General features: G+C 44.6%; 1 protein-coding gene across 1 annotated transcript in view; it reads right to left on the minus strand.

Moving 5' to 3' along the window:
* The window catches only part of LOC122920495 (solute carrier family 22 member 20-like), an 87,690-nt gene extending 76,877 nt beyond the window's left edge, over positions 1-10,813 (minus strand). Inside the window, exons 1-2 of the mRNA XM_044270032.1 lie at positions 10,297-10,813; positions 943-1,046 (exon numbers count right to left, since the gene is read on the minus strand). Of these exons, the coding sequence (XP_044125967.1) occupies positions 943-1,046; positions 10,297-10,662 (470 nt within the window). The 5' untranslated portion in view covers positions 10,663-10,813. The remainder of the gene's footprint in view (positions 1-942; positions 1,047-10,296) is intronic.
* Positions 10,814-24,395: the final 13,582 nt, after the last annotated feature.

Genomic DNA, 24,395 nt, shown 5'->3' on the forward strand with positions numbered 1-24,395 from the left:
ACCGCGGTCCGTACGGACCGCGGTATGGAAAGGGTTAAACGGCTGACATCGCATCAGCGATGTCAGCCGTTTATACCAGGGTGTTAGCAATGTGCTGACACCCTGGTATACCACTGTACACCAACGATTATTATAATGGGAGGCGGGCGGGGGATCGCGATCCCGCCTGCCGCACCGCCCGCCTCCCGCAACTGCCGCACCGCCCCGCGATGACGAGTATACTAGTCATGGAGCGCTAAGTAGCAGTGCTCCATGACTAGTATACATGTCATAGGTACAGCAGATTGTCGCTCTCTCCTTCTCTGATCGCCTGCCTGACAGGAATTGGGACGATCAGAGAAGGAGAAGCACACAGTCCCTCCCTAACCCCACCTTACCTGCCTCGATGCGCTGTGATTGGTCCCTCTGCAGTATTGGACCAATCACAGCAATCGTGGGCGGGTCAGGGCTCCAATACAGCTCCTTCCGGCTTCTCTGGTTTCCTAGCAACCCCAGCACGCCGGCTTCACTGAAACTTCAGCGCTTCGGTCCCTGCGCTGACAGTGAAAGCCGATCACGTACATGCACGTGGGGATGCGGTGAGGCACCACATTCCCCCACGTACATGTACGTGATGTTGCGTGAAGGGGTTAAGAGGCATTCCGTTTTGATCCGCCATAATAGAAATCTATGGGAATCATAACGAATATGTCCTTCTGTCTTATGGATTCTGTTATTTTTCATTATAACCTTGTTATAACGGGAAGCCATAACGGAATCCATAACGCTAATGTGAACCCACCCTAAGTTATGTACATAATTCCTTACCAATGTAAAGTTTACATAAAAATTTTTAAAAAAAGGAAAACTAACTAGTCATTAGTTCATAAAGCACAACATTTCAATGAGCGAGGGGACTAGAAGGGTGTGCGGCTGTGATTTGTGCACACTATGAGAGATTACCTGTCAGACAAACTCCCAAGCACGAAAGCTCCAGCCAACACCCCGGCCATGTAAATTGATTGGGCGATCTGCCTCATTTTACGATGGTTACAGACTAGATCCCACTGCAGGAGAGAGAAGAAACTTTATGTCTTATCATACAGATCTATAATGACTAAATTAGGCAATATGGTCTTATAAAGTTAAAAGAAAAAGGTGTTGGAATTTTACAGTATGCCATAGTTTACCTCTAGCCAAAAATTAACAGCTCTCAAAACTCTTCAATTAAAGGGGTATTTTCACCACACATACAATGGATGCATATAGCTAGGACATACCCCCATTGTCTGATAGGTGGGGGTCCCATCTCTGGGACCCGCACCTACAACGAGAACGGAGAGCTGTGGTTGGAGTACTCCGGATTTTCCGGGGTCTGTTCACCACCAAGTGCTGCTCCCCGCTGCTCCCATAGAAGTGAATGGGAGCACACCTTGCACGCGCGACCCCTGCTCCTATTCATTTCTATGGGGCAGACAGAAATAGCAGAGCCAGTGCTCAACTATTTTTAGCGGCCCCATAGAAATAAATGGAGGGTGGCTGCGCATGTGCAGTAAGCCCTCTGTTCATTTCCCCACTCCGTTCTCATTGTAGGTGAGAGTCCGAGAGGTGGGACCCGCACCTATCAGACAATGGGGGTATGCCCTAGCTATATGCACCCATTGACTGACATGGAAAAACTCCTTTAAATACTTATATTTACCATGAAATACAAACTGGATTCCAAAAAAATTGGGACACTATACAAATCGTGAATAAATACTGAATGCAATGATGTGGAGGTGCCAACTTCTAATATTTTATTCAGAATAGAACATAAACCACGGAACAAAAGTTTAAACGGAGAAAATGTACCATTTTAAGGGAAAAATATGTTGAATCAGAATTTTATGGTGTCAACAAATCCCCAAAAAGTTGGGACAAGACCATTTTCACCACTGTGTGGCATCTCCCCTTCTTCTTACAACACTCAACAGATGTCTGGGGACCGAGGAGACCAGTTTCTCAAGTTTAGAAATAGGAATGCTCTCCCATTCTTGTCTAATACAGGCCTCTAACTGTTCAATCGTCTTGGGCCTTCTTTGTTGCACCTTCCTCTTTATGATGCGCCAAATGTTCTCTATAGGTGAAAGATCTGGACTGCAGACTGGCCATTTCAGTACCCGGATCCTTCTCCTACGCAGCCATGATGTTGTGATTGATGCAGAATGTGGTCTGGCATTATCTTGTTGAAAAATGCAGGGTCTTCCCTGAAAGAGATGACGTCTGGATGGGAGCATATGTTGTTCTAGAACCTGAATATATTTTTCTGCATTGATGGTGCCTTTCCAGACATGCAAGCTGCCCATGCCACACGCACTCATGCAACCCCATACCATCAGAGATACAGGCTTCTGAACTGAGCGTTGATAACAACTTGGGTTGTTCTTGTCCTCTTTGGTCCGGATGACATGGCGTCCCAGATTTCCAAAAAGAAATCAGCTGGCAACGGCGGATGGCACGGTGGATTGTGTTCACTGACAATGGTTTCTGGAAGTATTCCTGAGCCCATTCTGTGATTTCCTTTACAGTAGCATTCCTGTTTGTGGTGCAGTGTCATTTAAGGGCCCGGAGATCACGGGCATCCAGTATGGTTTTACGGCCTTGACCCTTACGCACAGAGATTGTTCCAGATTCTCTGAATCTTCGGATGATGTTATGCACAGTTGATGATGATAGATGCAAAGTCTTTGCAATTTTTCGCTGGGTAACACCTTTCTGATATTGCTCCACTATCTTTCTGTGCAACATTGTGGGAATTGGTGATCCTCTACCCATCTTGGCTTCTGAGAGACACCGCCACTCTGAGAAGCTCTTTTTATACCCAATCATGTTGCCAATTGACCTAATTAGTGTTAATTGGTCTTCCAGCTCTTCGTTATGCTCAAATTTACTTTTTCCAGCCTCTTATTGCTACTTGTCCCAACATTTTTGGGATTTGTTGACACCGTGAAAATTTGAATCAACTTATTTTTCCTTTAAAATGATACATTTACTCGGATTAAACGTTTGATCTGTCATCTACGTTCTATTACAAATAAAATATTGACATTTGCCATCTCCACATCATTGCATTCAGTTTTTATTCACAATTTGTTTAGTGTCCCAACTTTTTTGGAATCCGGTTTGTAATTTTGGAGCATCTTTACTGAAAACTGTGCATTGACCCTCTGTTATTCCTCCTGAAAGTGCACGTGTTACTGTTGTCTTAATTTGGTACTTGCACTTGTTGATTACAGTATAGTTTACAGCTGTCTACATGGCTGAAATATTCCAGCATTTCTTAATGGAGTCAATATCTAAAAAGGTCATCTTTACACCATGCACTGTACAGTAATCTGATGCAGGAAACCTAACTATCCCATTGCATAGTATGAGTTCAGATAAGCCGTTAAAGATGTCTGGCAACAAAATTGTTGATTGTTTCCAATGAGACCAGCAGAACTGTGAATGCAGCTCTAGGATATACTACAGGTTGCATCTCATGATCTCTGGTGTACTCCATCATTTCTTGGGCACTGTAATAGTCTGTGAAGTTTCTCTGCCGATTAACTCAGCACTCAATAGCCAATAGCCTGCTGTACTGTCTACTGTATACAGGTATAGTGTCCCACATATGTGTGTATGGTCCACTCCAAATTGTTGTGTATTATGATGTTATTTTGCACTATTTCTTTGTCTATGCTGCTGAATCCATATTATAGGCTGGTAATATGCACTACATACTTTCACCACCAGAGGTCCCTATCACACCACTTATATACTGTAGTGCAGACACAGGAAGTTAGAGTGAGTTGAGAGGAGTTGAGATTAGGAGTGGAGGAGTTAGGAGGAAGGAGAAGAGACAGGCTTGTCTCTGTCCTCCTGGGCCTAGCCCAGGGGAACCAAGTTGCCTCAACCATTGATTGAGTCCAAGATTGGGACTGCATAATCCTACACTGTAGATTACCCTTCCAGGGTATCAAGTGAATTATTACTCTGAAGACCACAACCTATTCAAATAATTAAGCAGAGTGTTTGACTGCCGTGAGGGAGATCGCCCTGGGGTTGTTTGATCATTGAAATAAAGAATATAGGCGAAGGAAGATAATTGTCGTTTACCAGGTTTTAGTCACCTTTGCATTTGGTGAAGAGATTCTAAGCTACAAGCTACCCACCATAACTAAAGACAGAAAGGCCATCTGTCAGAATACTTATTTACAAAGGATATGAACTACTACTGAAAGGTTGAGAGATAAAAGCAGGATCAGGAACCAAGTACAAGTAAGAACATTACCTTTACTAAAGTGAGATGGAATTAACCTCTACACTTCACCTCCAGGAGTCTGCTAATTTGGATTTGCAGCTTTACCCTTTTTGCCATCTGTAAGCAAGACAAAGTGATGATATTGGATGCCTTACTAGTACATCTGACAAGTAAAGTTTCTGTTTGGTTTATCTACTGCCTCATTCCTCATTCTTCTGTTCCATTTCTTAATTGCACCTTGCGGTGCTGGCGTCACAAACCAGGGGCCCAGCCACCAAAGCACCTTAAGCATACCTACTACCATCAAGGGAACCTCAACCAACATCTGGCTTGTGTGCCCTGCAACTGAGAGTGCTCGGAAGATTTTGTGCTGTCTTCCCATCCACTGCACTGCCCACCTAGGGGACAACTGAACTGTGAGTACTACTATCCTCGGCACCTCATCACTAGTACACTCACATACCTATCCCCTGTGCCCTGGCACGTTGCACAGGCAATAAAGGAAGAGTGTGTTTTTAATATAATCACTTCCATAGAATCCATAGAAGTTTGTAATAATAGATTGCTAGAATTTTATGTTTTTGCGTTTTTTTCTGTACATTTGCATTTTTTGTGGGTTTTTTTTTGCACCTCCTTTTTCAACAGTTTTTTTTGTGTGTGTGGTAAAAATATCAGCTCCATATTAGAAGAAAGTCAATAGGAAATCTGAAATGTAGGACAAAAAAGTGTTATTTTGCTTCTGTCGTTCATTAGGTAGCATCATTTGTCTTACTGCATTCATTCAAAAACGCAACATGCTGGAGGTCTGGCATTTTTTCTGGTGTTTTTAAATCTCTTTCTCTATAGGGAAAAAGCCATAAAAATTGCAGGTCACTCACTTATTTAGAAAAACACGCCATTAAAAAAGGACAAAAAAGGTAAAAAAAAAAAAAACGCACCACAAGCTGACCAGGCCTATTTTCATTATTACATTTGTGATTTTTCCTTCCCATGTTCCAATATTTTAACGTTCACATAGCAATATGAGGGATTATTTTTTGCAGGACAAGATACATTTTTTTAATGCCACCGTTTAATTTACCATGTATTGTATTGGAAAACAGGCAAAAAATTATTTGTGGGGTAAAATTTAATTTAAAAAAAAAAAAACACCATTCAGCCAAGGTTTTTGGCCTTTTAAAATCACAGCATTAACTGTGTGCTAAAAATGACATGACATCTTTATTCTGTGGCTTAATAGGATTGTGGTGATACCAAACTTGTATAGTTTATATTTTGTCTAATTACTTTAAAAAAAAAAACATTTGAAAATAAAATATCTAAATTTCAATATTCTGACAGCCATAACTTTTTATATTTTGATCTACAAAACTGTACGAGGGTTTATTTTTTGCTTAAAGGGGTTGTCCCATGAAAAATATTCTACAGTTTTCAAACCAGCACCTAGATCTAAATACTTTTGTAATTGCATGTAATTAAAAATTTAGCAAAGCCACTGAGTTATTCAATAAAATGTATCTGTATCGCGCCACCTGCTGTTTGTTTTTTATGTTATTTCTTTGTCTGGCTCACTGAGATGGCCGCACATGCTCAGTTCCATCCTTCGACTGCCTTCTGAGCTGTGATAGGGAGAACATGGACACACCCCCTTAGCTGCAGCAGAAGAGACACTCCCCTTGAGCTGTCAGCGTGATATATATCTAGCATAGCAAAGAATGAGGAGATCTCTGGACCCATGTGAGGTACAGGGCTGGTTCTAGCTTTGTTAGAAAGACATTGTCATGTACTATATGATGTCTGATTTATTTTTTTTACATTAGTCATGGGATAATCCCTTCAACAAACTGTAAATTTTATTGGTACCATTTTTGGTATGTCTTTTTGATCACTGGAATGACTTAAAAATTGTGAATCCCATTTCTTTCATTTTTTTCCTGTTATGGCATTCACAGCACAGGATTTTTTATATTTTAATAGTTCAGACATTTTTGGACCCAAAAATTATTTTTATGTAAAATTGGGAAACGGGGGGATTTAAACGTATCTTTATTTTTTTCCAACTTTTTTTAACTTTTTATTTATTAACTATTAGCCCCCTTAGGGGGCTAGAACCTGGGATATTTTGATTCCTTGTCCCATTCATCCTAATAGAAATCTATTAGGGTAAATAGGAATTTTACACTGTCCCTGCTGCACTGTGCCTCGTGCACAGAGCAGCAGGGAACTTACCATGGCAGCTAGGGATGAGCGAATCGACTTCGGATGTACAGGGAGTGCAGAATTATTAGGCAAGTTGTATTTTTGAGGATTAATTTTATTATTGAACAACAACCATGTTCTCAATGAACCCAAAAAACTCATTAATATCAAAGCTGAATATTTTTGGAAGTAGTTTTTAGTTTGTTTTTAGTTTTTAGCTATTTTAGGGGGATATCTGTGTGTGCAGGTGACTATTACTGTGCATAATTATTAGGCAACTTAACAAAAAACAAATATATACCCATTTCAATTATTTATTTTTACCAGTGAAACCAATATAACATCTCAACATTCACAAATATACATTTCTGACATTCAAAAACAAAACAAAAACAAATCAGTGACCAATATAGACACCTTTCTTTGCAAGGACACTCAAAAACCTGCCATCCATGGATTCTGTCAGTGTTTTGATCTGTTCACCATCAACATTGCATGCAGCAGCAACCACAGCCTCCCAGACACTGTTCAGAGAGGTGTACTGTTTTCCCTCCTAAATCTCACATTTGATGATGGACCACAGGTTCTCAATGGGGTTCAGATCAGGTGAACAAGGAGGCCATGTTATTAGATTTTCTTCTTTTATACCCTTTCTTGCCAGCCATGCTGTGGAGTACTTGGACGCGTGTGATGGAGCATTGTCCTGCATGAAAATCATGTTTTTCTTGAAGGATGCAGACTTCTTCCTGTACCACTGCTTGAAGGTGTCTTCCAGAAACTGGCAGTAGGACTGGGAGTTGAGCTTGACTCCATCCTCAACCCGAAAAGGCCCCACAAGCTCATCTTTGATGATACCAGCCCAAACCAGTACTCCACCTCCACCTTGCTGGCGTCTGAGTCGGACTGGAGCTCTCTGCCCTTTACCAATCCAGCCACGGGCCCATCCATCTGGCCCATCAAGACTCACTCTCATTTCATCAGTCCATAAAACCTTAGAAAAATCAGTCTTGAGATATTTCTTGGCCCAGTCTTGACGTTTCAGCTTGTGTGTCTTGTTCAGTGGTGGTCGTCTTTCAGCCTTTCTTACCTTGGCCATGTCTCTGAGTATTGCACACCTTGTGCTTTTGGGCACTCCAGTGATGTTGAAATATGGCCAAACTGGTGGCAAGTGGCATCTTGGCAGCTGCACGCTTGACTTTTCTCAGTTCATGGGCAGTTATTTTGCGCCTTGGTTTTTCCACACGCTTCTTGCGACCCTGTTGACTATTTTGAATGAAACGCTTGATTGTTCGATGATCACGCTTCAGAAGCTTTGCAATTTTAAGAGTGCTGCATCCCTCTGCAAGATATCTCACTATTTTTGACTTTTCTGAGCCTGTCAAGTCCTTCTTTTGACCCATTTTGCCAAAGGAAAGGAAGTTGCCTAATAATTATGCACACCTGATATAGGGTGTTGATGTCATTAGACCACACCCCTTCTCATTACAGAGATGCACATCACCTAATATGCTTAATTGGTAGTAGGCTTTCGAGCCTATACAGCTTGGAGTAAGACAACATGCATAAAGAGGATGATGTGGTCAAAATACTCATTTGCCTAATAATTCTGCACTCCCTGTATTCTAACGAAGTATTATGCAAATCGATTTTGGATGTTTAATCTGAAGTTGATTCGCTCCTCCCTAATGGCAGCCATGAAAGGCTTCAGCAGTGTCCAGGCTGCCGTGGTAACTGATCAGAGCTCCACAATTTCACTGCGGGGGCTCAGTAACTCCACAGATGCCATGATCAGCGTTGATTGTGGCATCTGAAGGGTTAAACTACGGGATTCAGAAGGATCATCATTCCCTGTCATTGCAGCCGGGTGCACAGCAGCAGCCGCTTCCATACAATTGGTTGCGCATAAAGCCGTACATGTACGGCATTATATGTTAAGAGGTTAAAGGGGTTGTTCAGTGGCATAATATTAATGGCCTATTCTCAGGATCGCTCATCAATATTCAGGAGATAGGGACGAGCAGTCGTAAGGACATTGTACCACCGCTACAATGGAGACGGCCATTCAAACAGCTGATTGGCGGGGGTGCCGAGTTAGACCCTTGCAGATATTGATCCCCTATCCTTAGAGTAGGTAATCAATATGATGCCACTGCACGGTCCCTTTAACTTCTACCTATTTGTAATGTTGTATGTGTAACACTCCTGCGCCCTGCTACTGTCTTTATTGGTTTAACCTCATGTCATCTTATGCAGGTCCTCCACACTGTGCATTCCTAATAATGTTGTTATGTAACTGTTCATGTAAAATACCTGGTTCACCAGCAGGTGGCAGCAAATATGGCAGAGCTGTACTTAGATGGAATAGAACTTTCCATTCCATTCTAACCCCCCCCCCCTCCCTCTGTAGTGGAGTGGGATATTTCCTGCAGTAAGGGTGGGGACCAGTTAGTTGCAGTCTGGTCTTTCCTAGACAGGGGAAGGGTGTGCAGGATAATGTCTCTGCTGGACGTGCCCACGCCAGCCAGAGCACCTTAAGCTATGCTGGCCATGGAGGCCAAAGCTTGAAACCTCAGGAGCCAGGAGAAAAGTTCCCTAGCATAACCTAGAGTGAGACTACAGAGAAGAAGTGCAGTATAAAGAAGAAGCTGAGTTATACAGCTAGCCTGTCAGTATAGCAGAGTCAGAGAGAAACAGTTATAGCAGAGTTGAGTTTGCCTGCCAGTTTAATGCTAAAGCCTGCTGGAACCAAGACAAAGCCTGAAACTGTTTGAAGAAACTAAAGCTGCCACTGAACTTCATCTCAAGGTCTGGACTCAAGTTATTCTTGTCAATCCCTCAATTATTCCCCCCTTTCATTGCTTCGCAGCCAAAGTCTGCGGTCCAGCCGTATACAGGTTGGAGCACCGTGACACATAAAGAGACATTTAGGCCGCACTATACCACTCAGCACCTGGGACGCGATATAGGAGGGCCCTGGGGGATGGCATATGCAGGATTATTCCATCTGACATATCCCTGCATGTGACATGGAGGGAAAAAACATTACAGTTTTTTCACTGACTAAGCATAGAGAGGATGTGCAGGATCCAGGTATAAGAATAGTTTCTTTCTTCATCCTGAGGTGCAACTATTTTGTTAATGAGATTCACTGGTGACTCTCTCCCCATCGGTTAGGGACTTAGACCTGGGGCTTGTGCCCTGATATTTTAATGTGACAAATATCCCCTTCCTTTCATGCCAAAGGCAAATACACCATATATTCAACCTGTGTGGCTGTACAAGGGCCTACATTGAAGCAGCTTCGTATCATCTATTAGGGTGCATTCACGTGACAGTATGTATTTTGCGGTCCACAAAACGTGTATCCGCAAAAATCTGGATGACGTCCGTGTTGCTTCCACTTTTTTTGAGGACCCATTTTAACAACTCCTATTTTTGTATGCAAAACAGACAAGAATAGGACATGTTCTTTTTTGTGGGGCTGAGGATTGGACATATGGATGCAGACAGCACACGGTGTGCTGTACCCATTTTTTGGGGCCTCATTGAAATGAATGGGTCCAGATCAGATCCACAATTACTAGTGGGTTGTTAGAGAGCTAAGGGGAGGGCTAAATACTGTTCCTGCTGGTGGGCCACCTTCAGCCGGTCTGTGAATCTGCCTGCATTTTAGTCTGACTCGATAGTGCTTACTGCCACATGAGAACTAAAAAAACATATTTTAAAGGATGATTAACCATAAAAAAAACTGTATTTACAGTATGTATATGCATGGAATTTACATGAAAGGAATACTGGCAATTAAGGAAGGAAATGAACCCAGGCTCACATACCTCAGTGACGATAGTGGAAGAGAAGACACTCCTATCATAGACCCAGCCATCTTTACAAACTTCTTTGTCCTTCTTGAAAGTACCGTTTGTCCAGGAAAAAGGTTCCAAATTTGTGAACCGCATGCAGCTCTTGGCATTTTGATCCTCATCCAGTGGTATGAAGGCAGCCAAGTGACTTTGGTTATAAGTAATTGTAGAATTATCCACACCTGGTATCCAACAGCGGTGGGTCGGTATTGCAGCAGAAAAATTTTGGAGAAAGCTATGACAGGCCATAAATAACATGGGGATCAGAAGCACAGTAGTGTTGATCACCTGAAATCTCCCTAGCCCCCCAACAATTTCTAGGAGGTCATTAAATCCCATTCTAGTTCACTTTCTATATTATACTCTGGACAGTAAAGAAAAAAAACCTTATGTGCCAGTGCAGTCTTAGCTCCTTCTTCCTAAGTATGCCCACACTGATGCTCTCTACCAATACAGGCACTGTGTAAGAAGTATAAGACGGTGCTGATTGTCCTTGTGAAATGCTGCTCTAATATAATGGGAACTAATCACCCCTCACACTACATCGTCATCTCTGTAATCTTTAATTTTAGGCTGGTTAAAACATTACTAGTTGAAAATGTGACACTAGATTTTCTTTTTTCTTTGTAAAATTTTTCTTTGTATTGAACAATAATATTTCCATACAAAATAAATACAAAATTAAAATTTCCATTTCCTTTACCCTCTCATTCACTCCTAAACTCCCACCCCTTTGCGATGCGTCTCCCATCTCCCCTGACAAAAAAAGGACAGAACTGAGATAGTAAGAAAGTTGAGGCAAGGAAAATTAAGAATTCCATTCTCCCCATACCTTAAACCATTTATCCTCTGAATTTCTTTGTTTGTATAAGATGTTTTCATACCTTTATGGCTAGTTTCACACTAGCGTTCGGCTGTCCGCTCGTGAGCTCCGTTTGAAGGGGCTCACGAGCGGACCCGAACGCTTCCGTCCAGCCCTGATGCAGTCTGAATGGATGCGGATCCGCTCAGAATGCATCAGTCTGGCACCGTCTGTCCTCCGCTCCGCTCAGCAGGCGGACACCTAAACGCTGCTTGCAGCGTTCGGGTGTCCGCCTGGCCGTGCGGAGGTGTGCGGATCCGTCCAGACTTACAATGTAAGTCAATGGGGACGGATCCGTTTGAAGATGACACAATATGGCTCAATCTTCAAACGGATCCGTCCCCCATTGACTTTCAATGTAAAAGTCTGGACGGATCCGCTCAGGCTAATTTCACACTTAGCTTTTTTTTGCTAATATAATGCAGACGGATCCGTTCTGAACGGAGCCTCCGTCTGCATTATTATGATCGGATCCGTTCAGAACGGATCCGATCGAACGCTAGTGTGAAAGTAGCCTTAATCTTATCAACGAGATTTAACCAAGTATTCATACTTGGAGCATTAACTGAGAACCAAGCCCGTGCAATCAGAAGCCTTGCCAAAAACATTATTTTAACCAGAAGAGTCCGTTTGTACTTATGGCACTCAAAATCCAAGACTCTAAGTCCAAAACATATGTAAATGATCAGCCTCCGGTGAATCACACCGTGGACAATTAGAAGTGTTTCTCAAACCCCGTTTATTAAGCCATAAAGGTGTAATGTAAATTCTGTATAAAATATTAAATTGAACCAATATATGATTAATATGAGAAACTAATCCCACATTCACCAATATATTATCCCAATCGTCCAGTTGAAACATTGGGCAATGCCTTCTCCAGGCCTTTTGCCCAGGAGAATGACCATTAGTAAATCGTGCTTTGAGTAAATATTTATAAGATTGATAAATCGTAACCCTCTGTGCTGGCTTGACTATTAAATCATGCAAAAATGTGGAGGTATATAAAAAGGATTTATCTTTCATACTAGCTAGTGCCGAGCATAACTGAAAATAACGAAACCAAGATAGATTAGATATATTTTCTCTTTGTGCTAACTCCAAAATAAATTAAAAAAAAGCCCATTCCCGACCACCTGTGCAAGATAAAAAATATTGTTCTTTTGCCAATACTGATCCCAACCAATTCGTCTAGGGCAGTGGTGGGCAAACTTTTTAGTCAACTGAGCCAAATATCAACAAAACCGCGATTGAAATTTCTTTTAAGAGCCCAAAAATTTTTCACTACCTTTCGCTACCCTCGTCACTTCCTGTTGTGACGCAGCACGTTCCGACGTTTGGAAGGAGGTGTGTACACCCTCGATTTCTCCAGCTTCCTGTGTGATGATAATAGTGGAAGGAAATATGGGTGATATGAGATGTACACGCCCTCTCCAGCTTTGCAGAACGCAAATGCGTTCCACAGGCAGGGCCGGTTCTAGGTGAAATGGGTCCCTGGGATGAAAAACAATAAGGCCCCCCCATGCACATTTCTCCAGTCCAGTCCAAACAGAACCAGGGTGGGTCATGAATCTGAGATGTCTGTGCATGTGCTGGCACTGCTGAAGAAATGTGCCATGGGGCCGCCCTGGTTCTCTTTGGACTGGAGAAATGTGCATGGGGGGGTTCGAATGACTCAGAGTCATGAGAGAGATGTCTGTGCATGTGCTGGCACTGCTGGAGAAATGTGCCATGGGGCCGCCCTAGTTCTGTCACATCTCTCTCACGACTCTGAGTCATTCGCCCCCCCATGCACATTTCTCCAGCAGTGCCAGCACATGCACAGACATCTCTCTCATGACTCCCCCCCAATGCACATTTCTCCAGTCCAGTCCAAACAGAACAAGGGCGGGCTAGTTACAGTACACTGGCTGGCACTACTGGGACGGGTGAGATGGTGGGAATGGTATCCAGTAACTAAGTTGTTATAATTAAAGGGGTTGTCCAGGTTCAGAGCTGAACCTGGACATCCCTCCATTTTCACCCCGGCAGCCCCCCTGACATGAGCATCGGAGCAGTTCATGCTCCGATGCTCTCCTTTGCCCTGCGCTAAATCGCGCAGGGCAAAGGCATTTTTCTGAGTTCCGGTGACATACCGGGCTCTCTATGGGGCTGACAGGCAGCCCGGTGACGTCACCGGCACTGATGGGCGGGATTTGGCTCTGCCCTAGCCAGTAAAACGGCTAGGGCAGAGCTAAAGCCCGCCCCTCAGAGCCGGTGACGTCACCGAACACACTGCTGGGCGGAAGTTACCGCCCGGCAGTGTGTTATTGAAAACACAAGAGCCTGTGCCCTGCGCGATCTAGCGCAGGGCACTGGAGCGCATCGGAGCATGAGATGCTCCGATGCCAGGCTCAGGAGGGCTGCCGGGGTGAAAATAAGGGTATGTCCGGGTTCAGCTCTGAACCCGGACAACCCCTTTAACCAACCTACCTACCAGTAACTGTTGGAACTTGGCTGCCTCCTGTCACAGTCTCAGAAGAGTCTTCTGTGTGTGGGCGGCGGGCTGCGGGTCTTCCCTGGCAGAGTCTGTGGGCTGTGGCTGGCTGCCGCTGGTTCTTCCTCTCTGCTCTGGGGGCGGAGCTGTGGCAACGTCAGACAGACGCGGCAGCACGCTCACTCACAGCCACTGCTCATCGAGTCTCTTAAAGAGGCAGGCTTAGCAGGGCTCAGAGCGGCCGCCGGCGGGGGGCCCCCTCCTTTCCATGACCAGGACTCGCTGACCAGGACTCCATGCGCAGCTGCGCTTAGCGTAGCGACAGTAGCGGAGTTAGAAAACTTAGCAGCGCCGCCACACAGATGACCTGTAAGAGCATTCAAGGGGCTAAAGATGTAAATAAAGGTTATGCCAGAGGGGCGTACAACAAAGGGATCCCTTTATTCCAAACCAGTCTCTAATAGTACTCAAGGACTTAATAAATAGCTTTGCAGCTATTTTATATTCTTGTTGGGGATTAATTAATTGGCCGGATTGCAATAAGGCAAAAATATTATCATGTGAAAAATTCTTCACCAGAGTTCTACAAAGTGGGCTCTTCTCCATTCATAATACAGCCATAGCTGTGATGCTATAAAATAACCCTTGAAACAGGGAAGATTTAATCCTCCCTGTTCCATCGGTTTATAAGAATGCTCCAATTTAAACCTAACTCGCTTTCTCCCCCAAAGTAGATCATTAATGATTCTCTCTATCAGTTTAAAAAATGTATCATCAATCCACACTGGGGAGTTCCTGAAGATATACAGTAGTTGGGGCAAAATCACCATTTTAACTAGAGATATTCTGTCGGCTCTAGATAAGGGGAGTTGGAGCCAGTGGTGGATCCAGAGCCTGGTCTCGGGAGGGGCACTTCCAGATTATTTTCTGTCCGCCGCCACAAAACAATGGTGCTTATAGAACAGACTACACGGTGTAGAGGTATACAGTATATTGTGGGGCACAGTATAGAGGTATACAGTATATTGTGTGGCACAGTGTATGCTATATGTGTATAACATAAACATATTTCACATGAAAACTTACAGTTACTTGGCTTGGCCCTTGGGGATCTCGGACACCACTTCAACACTTTGGCCGCGGGCTCGGTGGAGCTGATGTTGTGTTTTATCCTAATGAGAAAGATTTCATAATAAGGATTTGGAGAAGGGGCAGAGGGATAGCAGAGCAGGGAGAGGCCGGTGCTGCTACTAGGGGTCATACCATGGGGGAGTAATAAAGCCCACCATAATGCCCCCCCAGTAGAAATAATTATCCTTATAATGTGACAGTGCAAAAAAAAAACACCCTTGTATAGCCCCCAGGTGAGCTAATGTCCCGATAGTGCCCCCATAATGTGCCAGTATAAAATACCCCTATATAGTGCCCCCAGTAAATGCCCCCATAGTGCTCCTCTCCCCTCTTCCTCCTAGTGCCCCCATAATGTACCAGTATAAAATGCCCCAGTAGATGCCCTCAGTGTCCCCCATAATTTGAAAGTATAAAATACCCCTTCTTAGTGCCCCCGGAGATGACCCCATAGTACTCCTCTCCCCCCTTCCCCATAGTACCCACCATAATGTGTCTCAGTATAAAATGCACTGTACAGAGCCCCCCATATAAAATACCCCTTCTTTGTGGCCTCAGTAGATGCCCCTATAGTGCCCACCAATAATGTGCCAGTAATAAGTGCCCCCAATAATGTGCCAGTAAAATGTGCCCCCATAGATGCCCCCCAATCATGTGCCAGTAATGAGAGCCCCCCATAATGTGCCAGTAATAAGCACCCCCATCATGTGCCAGTAATAAAAGGCTCCTCATTATGTGCCAGTAACAAGAGCCCCCCAATGTGCCAGTAGCAAGAGCCCCCCCAATGTGCCAGTAACAAGAGCCCCCCCAATATGCCAGTAACAAGAGCCCCCCCCAATGTGCCAGTAACAAGAGCCCCCCGATGTGCCAGTAACAAGAGCCCCCCTATGTGCCAGTAACAATAGGCCCCCCCAATGTGCCAGTAGCAAGAGGGCCCCCCAATGTGCTAGTAACAAGAGAACCCCTAATGTGCCAGAAACAAGAGGCCCCCCACCAATGTGCCAGTAAAACTATTGTACATATAAAAAATAAATAAACACTTATACTTACCTCCTTGGCAGCGATGCAGGCCTCTTCCGGCCTGTATTCCGCGCTGTACGGCTCAGGAGGCGCGATCCGCCTGCGCCGGCCTCTGATAGGCTGCCAGCCTAGTGCCTGCAGCCTATCAGAGGAAGGGGAAGGGACACGCCTCTCCCTCCCCTGCCGCACAGCATAGGCATCTGTATCACTGTCCTGAGGACGACGATACAGATGACTATGGAGATGAGTGCTTCCACAACGCGCTCATCTCCCTTTGCCCCCCCACACACACACTTCTGAGCAGCTGGGGGGGGGCAATTGCCCCATTGCCCCCCCCCCCCCCTACCCCTGGATCCGTCAGTGCCGGAGCCATGTCTTTATTTTAAATCTCAATTTAGTTATCAGTGAGGTCAAATTAAGCTGTAGGAAGTCTTCAATCTTTGAAGAAATAGTAATCCCCAAATATTCAAGTGAGTCAGGGATCCTCAAATTACTAAGCAACTCCTTAGTAAAAGGTTCTAATCTATCTAAGGGCAGAAGAATAGTTTTAGATCAGTTATTGTCAAGACCTGAAACTTCACCAAAAGAGTTAATAACTCGAATAACCCTCAAGAGTATAGTGTTAGTATGTTGCATGTAAAATAAGGGGGGGGGGGAATAAAAACATTTTTTTTCTTTTTTCTCTCTGAACTATAATGCAGACGGGATCCGTCTGCATTATAGTTCAGAGAGAAAAAAGAAAAAAACGGATCCCAAAGTCTGCATTATAAGAGCAGATCCGTCTGTGCAGCCACCAGGCGGATCCGCTCTGAACGCAAGTGTGAAAGTAGTCTAAGTGTGACGCCGCGGTCATGTGCTGCATCACGTGACCGCTCCGTCACTAAGGCTTGCCTGCATTGCCGGGGTGGGGCGTTCACGACTGCTTGTGCTTTTGCAGAGGGGGCGTTGCGTTGGCAGCGCCCGTGACATCGCGGTCGCGTGCTGTGTCACGTGATCGCCGCATCACTATCCCTCCGCCCCTTGGAGGCCTCATGTTTTGTTGGTGCCGCTGTCACTGCCCCCAGTTCCTCCTCCATATGACTACATGGGCCACTGATTGGCTTTCTTGGCATGGTCAGGGCGTGTCTTATGATGCACCTCTGACACTGCGGTCATGTGCTTGCTCACATGCTCGCTCTGTCAGCTTAGTCCTGCCCCCATTAGGTGCTTTTGGTTCTATTATTGGCTCTTAAGTACTGGGACTCCAATTCCATTGGTGCTGACGTCATTCAGGTCCTGCAATCTTAATTATCTTCTACACGCCTGTGTGGGCACTATATAGGGGAGATGTTTTTATGTGTTTCCGTTTCCCCGAAAGAAGCCAGATTTACTGGCGAAACGGCATTGGGTCAGGAGTTGGCTGAGAGATCTTTGCACTATTCAGGGTATGTTTAATTGTGTTCCTTTGTGTTCCTTCCATCTTAACCTCCGTCTCTACAATTGCCTCTTTTGCATTGTGTTTGGGGCGTTGCTGCCATGAGGCTCTGAGGTATGCTCTTTTAGGCTACTTTCACACGAGCGTTCGATCGGATCCGTTCTGAACGGATCCGATCATAATAATGCAGACGGAGGCTCCGTTCAGAACGGATCCGTCTGCATTATATTGGCATATAAAAGCTAAGTGTGAAAATAGCCTCAGACGGATCCGTCCAGACTTTCAATGTAAAGTCAATGGGGGACGGATCCGCTTGAAGATTGAGCCATATTGTGGCATCTTCAAACGGATCCGTCCCCATTGACTTACATTGTAAGTCTGGACGGATCCGCACGCCTCCGCACGGCCAGGCGGACACCCGAACGCTGCAAGCAGCGTTCAGGTGTCCGCCTGGCCGTGCGGAGGCGAGCGGAGCGGAGGCTGAACGCCGCCAGACTGATGCAGTCTGAGCGGATCCGCATCCATTCAGACTGCATCAGGGCTGGACGGAAGCGTTCTGCTCCGCTCGTGAGCTCCTTCAAACGGAGCTCACGAGCGGACAGCAGAACGCTCGTGTGAAAGTAGCCTTAGCTAGTATTCTTTTTCCCTGTATTTTCGTGCACTGATCTCCCGGCCTCTCCTTGGGTCCTGCTCCTCGTTTGTGTGTCCCGCCTTGTGCTGCCTGTTTTATAATACATGTATGTACTGTTCATTTATATTACAATAAAGCTTTTGGGATTTTCATATACACGAAAGTCAGCTTCATTTTTTCGTGATTATGTAAAACAAGACATCATCGGCATATAAAGAAATACGATCTTCTGTTCCCAGTGTACCAAACCCTTCAATCCCAGGATCCTGCCTGACCCTAACAGCAAGGGGCTCAATATAAACATCAAATAACAGTGGAGAGAGTGGACATCCTTGACGATTACCTCTCTCCAAAGAGATACACATTGTAAGCATGTTATTAATATTTAACCTCGCCTTGGGGATTTGTACAAAAGCCTAACCATATTTATTAACTTAATACCAAATCCCATCTTCTCTAACACCCTCCAGAGGAATCTCCACTCCACCCTGTCAAAGGCCTTAGAAGCATCCAAAGACAGGATGGAGCGAGAGACCCCCCGGGAGGACTGAATGTTAGCAAAAAGGCAATGCAAATTATAATGAGTACCCTTAGTATGGATAAACCCATTTTTGTCAGGATGTAATGTAATAACTTTGGACAACCTAGATACATCATCGGTCAAATTTCAAGTGATCGACTCTGTGAAGCCGTCACCAAGGGGCGGTGATTATGATCGCATATTGTTACAAAAAGAGGCGAGATGGATTTTTTCTCTGAATACCATCAAACCATCTGGCCTTAATGATGCGATCTCATACGTCCCGTTTATTTAGTGACTAGGCTGATTTCTTTGTGATACTGTACAATGGACTATGAGGAGTGGATTCATGTGTATGATTACTGATATAAATGGATATACACATGAATTTATGTGTCTGTCCGTTTATATACATCTCCTGGAGTGATCCTCCTTCACTGTATATCTATTGTAAAGGTGTCCATGCTGCGGTAATTGTATGTAAAGCCGCCTTGTTAATTCCTTGTTTTGTTTATGTGGCGCTTTCTGCGCTTTCCCTGAGACTCACTGTGTTCCTCCTTCCTCCAGCCTTTGGTTTGCCTTGTGCCGTGCCTCCTGGCCGGATTGGCTGATTGACGGAGGCGTGTCTAACAGGGCGGGGTTTCACCCTGTAAAGCTCGGCGTTCTGTGGGCCGCTTTGCGGCCATCACAGTGCCGGATTACATGCACACTAGCACGCAGCACCTCAGCCTAGAGGTTGCTAGCTCAGGCAGGATAGTGACTGTTTGTAAAAGCTCCGTACCTCACACCAGAGGAAAACGGCGCTAGGCAGGGATCTCTATCACTGTTTGTTCGTCCATTACCTCGGTCAGTGAAACAACACTGAGGCTCTGGGCTCTATCATTAACCTGGTGCACATAGCTCCTGATGAAATTCATCCCCAATGCATGGAAACGCGTTGAGCTGTTGCCAATAAGGGATATGTCAGGGCAACCATTGCTCCTTTAATCCACCTGGAGTGATTGCTATTGCTCTGCCATAGTCCAGCACCTGTGATTATTAGTGCAGTGAGAGTCTGCGCGCTGGCTCTCACTGTTTTGGAGTGGTGTTTGGTGAAATTCCCATACCAATACATCCCCTCGATATCTTTCACCCTGGGTCACACATCCTGAACCCTGTGGTGTATTGAGCCCCTTATGTGTTAGTAGCTTGTGAGACTACTCTGGTATTCCAGATGGTGGCGCTGTTTGGCATATATCAGTGTTTTCACAATTGTTATAGTCAGTATTGAACACCATACTGACGGTTGATACCCCCTTTCTTCTTAATCAGACAATTAATAAAGATATTATTATTTTGTTTTAGCGCCTATCCTCACATTATTTGCTCGATTGTATTTATAGGCGTATATTCAACATACCACTTCAGTTTATTCAACCTAGTAGTAAGAATCCTTGAGAAGAGCTTAACATCTGTATTTAGTAAAGAGATAGGCCTATATGAACCCATATCTAAAAGATCTTTGCCTTTTTTAAGTATTAATACTATTACCGCCTCTGTCTTGGATTCCAGATGCCGTCCTTTATTGCCCCAGTAAATACCTTCAAGAGACGGGGAAGAACAACCTCCCTATATTTGCAATAAAATTCATATGGGAAACCATCAGATCCTGGAGAAGAGTTTCCCGTACAGGCCTCTAGCTCTTGCAAAGAGAGGTCCGCATCAAGGGAGGGATTCTCTTTGAATATCTGTAAGGACTAGAAAAGAGATAGTATCCAGATATGAATCAATCGCTTCATCTGAAACACTATTTTCTGATTTACTCTATATATCTGACAAAAAAATATTTCACAAATGTCTCTTTAATGCATTCCTGATCTTGAATTATTATGCCTTCAAGAAGAGCGAATACTAACTATCTCAATTTTTGGAATCCTGATTCAAGATCACCCTAGCTAGCATTTTCCCTGGGGGCGACCTGATTCAGAGAAGTACTTTTGTCCTCTCAAAAAAAGCCTTTGCTGGGCCTTATCCAGAAGAAAGTCTGAAAAAGCCTGACTTGTCCTCTGCATAATTTCCGTAGTTTGTTCTGTGTTTTTTACTGGAAAACTCATCCATACTAGCTGCTGCTGCTTCTTGCAAATCTCTTTCTTAGCATAGCTCTTTCTTAGGTTAGAGATGTTACTAATGAACATCCCCCTAATGAAGGCCTTAAATGCATCCAATACCAAATAGGTCCTTGCTGAATTATAATTGGTATCCCCAAAAAATTAGATCTCCTGTAAATGATCGGGTAAAGACCTAGCATCATATTTCATACATTTTATATATTTCAGATAGTTTTTATTTATCAGGGCTAAATCTATTCTAGACATCGACCTCCCAGATTTACTAACACTAAAATATGATCATTTCCCCTTCCCTAGATATCTCCATATATCCACGAAGCCAGATTCCTGGCAAAAAATGGGACAAAAGAGACCCTTAGCGCGAAGTATACTTATCTGTCTCCATAGAAACCCTATTCTTTTCTATATCAATAACACAATTAAAGTCCCCTGTCACAATGACAGGGCTGAATGCCTTCAGGCCACTGGTCCATAAAAATAGTAAACATATAAAGGGGTTGTCCGGGTTTAACGCTGAACCCGGACATACCTCCATTTTCACCTAGGCAGCCCCCCTGACTTGAGCATCGGAGCAGTTAATGCTCCGATGCTCTCCTTTGCCCTGCACTAAATCTTTCAGGGAAAAGGCATTTTCAGGAGTTCCGGTGACGAACTGGGCTCTCCATGGGGCTGCCAGCTAGGGCAGCGCTAAAGCACGCCCATCAGAGCCGGTGACGTCACTGAACACACTGTCGGGTGGAAGCTTCCACCCAGCAGTGTGTTATTGTAAACAAAAGAGCCTGTGTCCTGCGCGATCTAGCCCAGGGCAAGGGAGCACATCGGAGCAGGAGATACTCCGATGCTAACATCAGGTGGGCTGCCTGGGTGAAAATGTGAGTATGTCGAGGTTCAGAAAAAGGGGGAAGAATGTAAATAAAAGCCAAAATGCATAATTTCCCAGATACATTTCCATAAAGAAAGGCAAATCTCCCCTGCTTATCGGTGGAGGAGGCCCGGCAGACAAAATCAATCCCTTTATGAATTAACACTGTTACTCCTCTTGAATAGCTGGTAAATCCCACACCGAGTCGAGGAATCTCCCCCTCAGTAGTGGGTCTCCAGTAGACTAACAATTGCTAGAAGATGTCTCCGAACCCGAACACAAACTTCCTGTCTTTTCAGTTTATCACCTAGACCCCGGACATTCCAAGTTAGGATTCTAACCAATATCAATCAAAGAAAAAATAAAATAAAAAAAGATTAACAGTTCCTACCTCTTTCCCCCACAACTTGGGAGACACATCGCAACCCACCCCCCAAAAACTGCATACATCACGCCCCCCCCAAAACCACCAGCTCTTGATCCCCCACCATCTTAGGACATATCTCTCAACTAAGACCACCTCTCTTCATTTCCCTCCCCACCCACCACAATGAAAAAGCTGAAAAAAAGGATCAGATGTTATTTTGATTAAGCCATTCTACTACAAGGTCAGGAGTATAAAAAAAATAAGTCCCACTATTAAAGATAATCCGCAATTTAGCCGGATAGACAAATTAATATTTAATTTTTTTTTCACAAAGTAGTCTTATAACCTCGATGTAAGTACATCTCTTTTCTTGGATATCCTTAGAAAAGTCAGGAAAAAAAGACAGTCTATTTCCATTGTATAGAATAGGGGGCACTCCCTTGCCCTTCTCAAAATCATGTCTCTATCACATGAAATAAAGAATCTTAACCAGAAGTGTCCGTGGATACCTTCCTGGAGTTGGTTTACCTCCTGGAACCCGATGGGCCCTCTCCACAAAAAATAATGGAGTAAAGTGCTCCCTTCCAAACCTTTCCAAAATTAAATTCTGTATCATGTAATCAGGATTGTCTCCTTCCATTCCCTCGGGTAGGCCCACAATTTTGACATTACATCCCCAAGACCTATCTTCAAGATCGGACATCTTTTTTTTTTTAAAGATGTTACCCTCAGATCTTAACATGGGGTTTTCTGTTTTAAAGACTTTAACTTCGTTCTCCAAGAAGTCCACAGTTTTTTCTATGGTAGTTACTCTGTCCCCCCGTATTTTGGAGACGTCATCTCTTATCAAAGCCACATCAGTCTGGATTACCCCAAGTTGAGTTAAGATGTCTTTTATTAGCTCTCCGTTTTTTTTTTTACTGCACCCAAAATTTCATTCAGTGGTGAGGATTCATCTTTAGACAGAACATTTAAATCATCTCTCTCCGCCCCCACCTCCTGGATGTAACGATCCAATACCTCTCCCATTCTAGATTAGTTTTTTTTTCTACATCCAAATCGTACAACCCTTTTTGTCCCGTTCTTGTAGTTACAACCTTTGGGGACTTCAAGAATTGTTCAATTTTGTCCGATTCTACCAATTTCTGACCTGCTTTGGCAGATGTATACTTAGCAGTAACACCTATTTTGCTTGGGGGCCATTTTCTTTAATTTTTTTTCCCCCTTTTTCCTTCCCCTCTCCTTTTCCGTTTCCCTTCTTCGTTTTCTTCTCTCTCTCTTTTTTCCTCTTCCCTTTTTACTTCCCTTTCGTCTCTCCTCCTCCTTTTCTTTCCTCCTTCCTTCCTTTTCCCTTCTTTCTTTCTCCTTCCTCCCCCTTCTTTTCCTCCCCTCCCCTCTTTGTTGATTACCAAAGTAGGAAATACTACCCAAGATAAAACCAGTTTCAGTCCGATAGTATATTCACAAGAGTAATAAATATAACAAGCCTTTGTTGTAGTAAAGTGGACACAGGAGGGGAGGAGGTAGGGTTGCCACCCATACAGGATTGACCCGGACAGACCGGGTTTGTAATTCTGTGTCTGGGTACAAGCCTTTCTAAGACCCGGACACAGGATTAATTTCAAACTGCAGTGCAGACTGTCTGACTTGCTCGCTCACGGTTCTGACAGCTGGCGGCGAGTGAGCGGCGGCAAGCTGTGAGCGGCCGGCATTTCGGGGACCAGCTCGAACCTGAAGAGGACGAGGCTGACGGTCAGGATGGATTGGAAGCGGGAGAGCTAGGGGCTGCGGATGGTCAGGAGCAGGAGGACGAAGACGCTGCTGAAGGAGAGTAGCAAACCCTTGCCCCACAGCATGGCGGCCGCGCCGGGACTGAGCTGCTCTAACTCCCAGGTCAGGACGGATAACAATGAGACGAGACGCGGGCTTGCGCTCCTCCCATCCCCGGCTTTTCTGCTGCGCTCCTTTCCTATCATGACACCTCCCCTCTCCCCTGGTCTCCGTTACTGGGCCCAGGAAAGCTGTCGGAATCTCACACAACACTCTACAGTCACTGTGCCGGCCCCGAGTGACAGTTACCGGGGGATGAGGGCCACATTACTGTAACTGGGGGTCACTAATGGGGTTATTATTCTTAATGGGTGGCACTAATGGGGACATTACTCTTACTGGGAGGATTATTCTTACTGGGGAGCACTAATAGGGGGCATTATTCATTCTGTGGCTCACTAATAGGGCCATTACTCTTACTAGGCCACACTAATAGGGGCATTACTATTACTGAGGGGGCATTACTATTACTGGGTGCATTACTATTACTGGGGGTGCTAGCGGGGGTTTTATTATTCCTGGGGAGCCACAGTATGACAGCGACTTCACACCCTGTGTTAAGCTAAGTTAAGCCACACCCCAAAAGGGGTGTTGTTGTGAGGGCGTGGCTTAACTTGCCCAGTATTTTTTGTTGGGAAAGGTGGCAACCCTAGGCGGAGGACACACAGAAGGAATTAGCAGGGAGGAAGAATCAAGCGAACAAACCCAGGGAGGACACAAAACAGCGTCTCCTCAAACCTTAGTCCCAAGACCGGCAGGAGGCGGAGGAGCAGGGAGTGGAGAGGCAAATCTAAGCAGGCAAAGACTGGAGACAAGAGCCCTCCATGGAGCAGCGAACAGGAATGAACAGTCGC

Source organism: Bufo gargarizans, chromosome 10 (genome assembly GCF_014858855.1).
Source record: "Bufo gargarizans isolate SCDJY-AF-19 chromosome 10, ASM1485885v1, whole genome shotgun sequence".
Classification (NCBI taxonomy): Eukaryota; Metazoa; Chordata; class Amphibia; order Anura; family Bufonidae; genus Bufo; species Bufo gargarizans.